The sequence below is a fragment of the Sinocyclocheilus anshuiensis genome, unplaced genomic scaffold (assembly GCF_001515605.1).
Source record: "Sinocyclocheilus anshuiensis isolate Anshui unplaced genomic scaffold, SAMN03320099.WGS_v1.1 scaffold248, whole genome shotgun sequence".
Lineage (NCBI taxonomy): Eukaryota > Metazoa > Chordata > Actinopteri > Cypriniformes > Cyprinidae > Sinocyclocheilus > Sinocyclocheilus anshuiensis.
The window spans coordinates 83534-89533 of NW_015555734.1; the positions used below are offsets into that span (position 1 = coordinate 83534).

General features: G+C 36.4%; 1 protein-coding gene across 1 annotated transcript in view; it reads left to right on the forward strand.

Moving 5' to 3' along the window:
• LOC107673027 (neurobeachin-like protein 2) overlaps positions 1-6000 on the forward strand; it is a 76095-nt gene that overhangs the window by 31360 nt on the left and 38735 nt on the right. Inside the window, exons 13-19 of the mRNA XM_016466448.1 lie at positions 1030-1661; positions 2437-2569; positions 3544-3663; positions 3749-4091; positions 4193-4275; positions 4571-4663; positions 4867-5038. Coding sequence (XP_016321934.1) covers positions 1030-1661; positions 2437-2569; positions 3544-3663; positions 3749-4091; positions 4193-4275; positions 4571-4663; positions 4867-5038 — 1576 coding nt within the window. The remainder of the gene's footprint in view (positions 1-1029; positions 1662-2436; positions 2570-3543; positions 3664-3748; positions 4092-4192; positions 4276-4570; positions 4664-4866; positions 5039-6000) is intronic.

Consider the following 6000-nt stretch of genomic DNA (forward strand, 5'->3'; position numbering starts at 1 on the left):
TGTCAAATGAGTAACATAATAAATACACAGTATTCAAAAAACAAAAAAAACAGTAGGCAAACAATCTACTGCTTCCACTGATTCTGAAATGTGCATTCAGTGGACACTTTACTATCCTATAAGGCCACAAGAGAAGAGTCCTATGATGTTGAATCCTGACCTGTGAAGATGTTGCAGGCCATCAATCATTATTGTTAACTAAAACTCAAACTATTACAAAATATAAAATATAAATGTTTACTGAAATAAAAGTATATATATATATATATATATATATATATATATATACAGTATATAAAAACAAACAGTTACTTAGTAGCTAAGCCGACATTTCTAAACTAAAGTTGAAAAACCACTAAATTACTCAATTACAAATTACTAAAACTACAAATAACTAAAATAAAACTGAAATAAAAAAATAAATACTATGTAGACATAATAAATAAAACAAAACAAAACAAAACATTTCTTAAACTTAAACTGAAGAAAATGTCAAATATAAACAACAAAACAAATATTAAATATTATGAAATAATAATTCAGCTAGTTGCCAAGCCAACATTTAAACCTAATTAATTGAAGTTTATATACTAAAATGATTAAAACTGAAAATAACTCAAATAAAAATAATAAAATACTAAAAACTAAGTAGACATATAAAAAATACAATAAAATAAAAATTAAATAATAAAACAAAACAATTACTAAAATAAATCACTTAAAATAATATTAAAATGAAAATGTAAAATATAAAAACAAAAAACGAATTCAAAATATTAATAAATATATTAATACTATAAAACTACATTAATGGTACTGAAATAACTCTGAATTTCATACTACACATATGCATACTTATAAAACGTACTTATTACTGCTCAAGAAGTAAGTTTTTAATCAAATGCAGTAAGTTGTGTAACTATGAATTATTTCAGGATCATGACTGAGTCACTATGATTAAAAAAACTTGTATCCTCATAGCATCACTTTTTGCTTTGTCCTTCCCCTTTCTCCATGTTTTCCTCTCAGGCTGTTGAAGGAGAGCATTCCCTGGCCATGCAGTTGGGCATCAGTAATGAACAGCCTTTGCTCCTGCTGCTGCAGTGGTTGCCTGACCTGGGCTCTCGCTCTCTGCAGCTGCTGGTGTCTCAGTGGCTGGCGGCCGTGTGTCGAGGAACTCTGTCCTGCCGCACTGTAGCCGTTGAAGCAGACTTAGTAGGCGCTCTGCTGGAGGTGCTGTCCGAACCCCCAGTGCGGCTCGACCGGCAGTGCGCAGACGCCCTCTTGGGTTTGCTTCAAGACTTGGGATCTCTTTCTCTACGGCCCTGTGAACTGAAGAGTCTGCTGAAGCTCTTGTGGACTGAACCCGGTGCACCCCCTCACCCGTACTGCGGGCGCGTTGTAAGGGTGATTTCTGCCATGGCCGCCCGTGGAGAGGGTGGGTGCAGCGCCTTGCAGTATTTTGACCTTATGCCCCCTATGGCGGGTATTATGGTGCCAGCTATACAGCGCTGGTCAGGAAGCGCATTTGCTTTCCATGCCTGGTTGTGCCTCAACACAGACTTTCCTCCACCCCAACACCACTACTCAGAATCCCACCTGACAAACCCGGATAATATGGTTCGAATGGCTAAGGGACCACGCAGGAAACAGCTTTACAGGTTTGTTCGAGAATACTCATGATAGATGGGTGTTATAATAAAAATGTCATCATCTGCTGTATCATTTCTTGTAATTGTTTTAGCCTTTTTGATATATATACATTCTTCAGTGTCACATGATCCTTTAAAAATCATTGTAATATTTGGTGCTTGTTATTTTTATTATCATAGTTGAAAATGGTTGTGTTAATGCAGATGACCAGATGATTATTAAACGATTTAAGTATTAGTTATATTAAATTATATATTTTAAGTCAATTGTTTTAAATGCTATAGTTGATTTTAGGCATCACATCATTATTATGTATTATGTTAATGTGGGTGTAAATATGCATATTGTGCATCTGCAGTATTTGCTCATTTTCATTTATCTGTAATCAGTAATTGCAACTTGCAAGCTTAACATTAACAACGATTTTACTGCTGAAAAGATGATCAGAGATGAAATTAAAGTATTTGTCTTAACACTCATGACTGCAGTTCAACATCGCTATGATTTTAACCAGCATTTTGCAATTCTTCTATATTTACAATTGTTGCTTAGTTTTATATGGCAAATAAAATGATAGTGAGTAAGTGGTGAATATTCAATATATTGCCCAGGCCTGCTTGTTACAAAATGCTTGTACATATTGTATATCTGCATGAGTTTAGTACATTAATATTAATAGTAATCTAGAACTTGCGTTTTTAACAGCACGCTGTATTGGTGACCAAGAGTACTTGTTTTATGTGTACTTATACCTTTAAAAGCTGTATTGTGTCCTGTGTGTAGTTTCTTCACTGCAAGCGGAACTGGCTTTGAAGCGTTTTTCACCACAGAAGAAGTTTTGGTGGTGGCAGTATGTACTAAAAAGGAGTACATGGCTGTTTCCCTGCCAGAACACCCATTGAATGATTGCGCCTGGGTTAGTGACCTTACAGACAATTTTCACACATATTATCATAGACAGTTTAAGGAAGAGAAAACAGCACTTGTGTGAAAATAAATATTAGAAAAAGCACATGTATTTTTGTTTTACTGCTGAATTAGCTTTAGCTTGACTAGCCTTTTTAGCATGATTTCAATTAAACCCTCCCAAAAATTAACCATGGTTTTATTATAGTAAACGTGAAGTAACCATGTTTTGTTTTTTTGGGCATATTCATTTCCATTTGTATAACCACAGTTTTACTACAAATACTATGGTTAAACTATGATTAGTGTATCAAAACCATGGTTAATTTGTGGTTATCATGGCTAAACAATGTTAACCTTGTTTTTTTATTATTATTTGTTATAAAACCATGATTACTTTTCGTAAGGGAAGAAGCTTACTTTTTTTTTATATCCAGTGTTGGATAAATTTACTTTTAAAAGTAATGCATTGCAATATTGCGTTACTCCATAAAAAAGTAACTAACTGCATTCCTTTACTTCTTATGGAAAGTAATGCATTACACTACTTTTGCGTTACTTTGTGTCACCTGGACTTGGCTTGCTTATTTGTTTTTTAATAACAAAAAAAACAAAAGTTATATTTATGGCAACTGTAAAGGCCATTTCACACCAAAAATGACAATAATAAGCCTCAGGCTGAAGGAAGTGCCTCTGCCTCTGCACCTCACTCAAAGTTTCTCTCAACACGGAGACAGGAGACGTGTCAGTGAATAAATGGGGAAACAAAGTATCTTGCATTATTTGTTTAAAAAAGTAATTCACATATATTGTTGTAAATTTACAAGTAATGCATTAGTAATGCAACTAGTTACTTGAAAAATGTAATCTGATTATGTGACTCACATTACTTGTGATGCGTTACACCCAACACTGATCATATCATTGTAAGATTTAATTTCTGTATTCAAAGTCTTATTCTTACCCTTCTTTTCTTCACTCTAGCACTCAGTTGCCATTGTTCACGTTCCTGGCCGTCGGCCCTTTGGACAGAATGTGGTCACTGTTTATGTGGACGGAATGCAGTGTAAAACAGCTCCCCTGCGCTTTCCTTCTCTGAATGAGGTGAATAAATGTTATTGCCTGCAGTAGTTTGATTTATTATGTACATGTTTTGCTTCATTGGTCTGTTTGACTATCAACGTTTCAGCCATTCACTTCCTGCTGCATTGGATCAGCTGGTCACCGGACCACTACTACCATGACTACCTCTCCGACCCTGCCCAACCCGTCCCACTCGCCCTCCGAGATGGCATTTGCAGCTCATGCTGGGCCACCCACCCTTGCACGTTCCCAGTCCTTCCCTGCATCCTTTGCAGCAGCCGCAGGGGGGCGGCCAGGTGTGAGTCGGGACAGTCTAGTTCACACCATCCCGGCAGGGCTACAGGACACTGCATGGGGCTCTCCTTCATCACTGGGTGGCCTTTTAGCCACAGTGTTCATCTGCCATGAAGCTCTGCAGCCTGCTCAGGCACGAGCCCTGTTCACTGCAGGTATAAATGAGACATCCACCGCATTCATAATGCAGAAATTCACCTTTCCAACCACAAAGAAACAAGCGTTAAAGAAGGTCTGTCTCTGTTTCACTTGGCAGGTCCCAATAATGTTTCTCTGTTCAAAGCTGATGGTGAACCTTCAGAAGTCAACAGTAAACTAGTTTTATACTATACACCACAGGTAATTATCTGCTCAGAGATTCATCCAGATGTCCATCTGACTAACTGTTCTGTATATTTATGATAATAGCAATATAATATAAATGTAATATAAAGTAAGCTTCAAAAGTCTAAAGGTCAAGAGCCCACTAGTGAAAAAAGTAAAAATAAATGAATCTATAAATGACAGTAACATAAAATAAATATATTATATTCAAAAGTTCAAAAGTCAAAATAACTATAGAATAAATACTGATAAATATGTCTAGATAAATATAGTTTAAATATGATTTAAACTTTAAATATTCACATTCTAGGCCTTTAAGAGCCAGATCTGTTTGGATTTGTCCCCCAACCATCTTTACGATGGCAGGCTGACTGGTCACAGAGTGGTGAACTGGGACGTAAAGGTGTGTATGCATCACTGAGCTTCATTATCTTTTAAGATCAGAATGATTCATCTTGTTCTGACATCAATACAGCCTTTTGTGTTTGCCAGTGTTGGTAAATGTGTGTATTCAACACATACTTCTAGAACAAAACTCGTGAGCTCATAGATCCCTGCAGGAGCAGTAAATGCTAATTATGTTTTATTATCTTGTCTTGTGTGTAGGATGTGCTGAGCTCTGTAGGTGGGATGGGAGCTCTCCTGCCCCTGCTGGAGCAGGTGTGTTTACTGGATCAGGCCGAGACTGTAGGTCAGGAGACTTCAGATCTTCTCGGGCCAGAGCTCACGTCCTCCAGGGGCCCCGCCGGCATGCTGCTGCCACTGGGGAAGTCATCTGGTCAGTACTCTCTCAGAGCCGTGACACATTGGTGGCAACATATCCGATTCCCTACCCTCTCTCTCTTCCCATAATTCATGTCCATGTAGACATCAAATAAAAAGCATTAAATGATTGGAATCCTGCATACATCACCAGAAAGAAGTCTGACGTTTTCACCAGAAGATTGCATTGTGACACTTTGATTTGATTTGGCATTACAAGGTCAAAAATAAATAAATGAAATGCATGCATGGATGAATCATTCCATAACATTACATAGCAGTTGTGAAATATTAAATGTTTCGCTACTTCTTTAGCTGGGTCTTTCATTGTTAAAACTGACAATTCATGCTGAAATGTACTCTCTGCTTCTGTGGACCGTAAACCCTGCCTACTTTGATTTGGTTGGCCATCTCAATCATTGAACATTTCACAAATTATATATATATATATATATATATATATAAAATGGTCCTAAAGTAAGCTTACTTTTAAAATGAAAATTAAGGTTATTATCGTAATAAACTAAGACTAAAACAAACCCTTTAAAAATATAACAATTACATTTAAAAAATACTTTTATTCCAACTAGTTGCCAAGACATTTTTCATTTTCAATTAGTTCAAGTTGAAGTACTAAAACAACTACAACTAAATAAACTAGAACTGAAACTAGAGCTAAAAACAACCTTTATATAGACATTTAAAAAAAAAATGACACTCATAAACCACACAAACCTTAAAGGGGTCATATGATGCGATTTCAATTTTTCCATTTTTCTTTGGAGTGTTACAAGCTCTTGGTGCATAAAGAAGATCTGTAAAGTTGCAAAGACTAAAGACTAAAGTAGAGATATTCTTTATAAAGGTTAAGAGTCAACCACGCCTACCTAAAACGGCTCGTTCTAACACGCCCCCACAATGTCTACGTCACGATGTGGGAAGATTTGCATAATGCCGCCCAAATGTTCACGCAAAGAA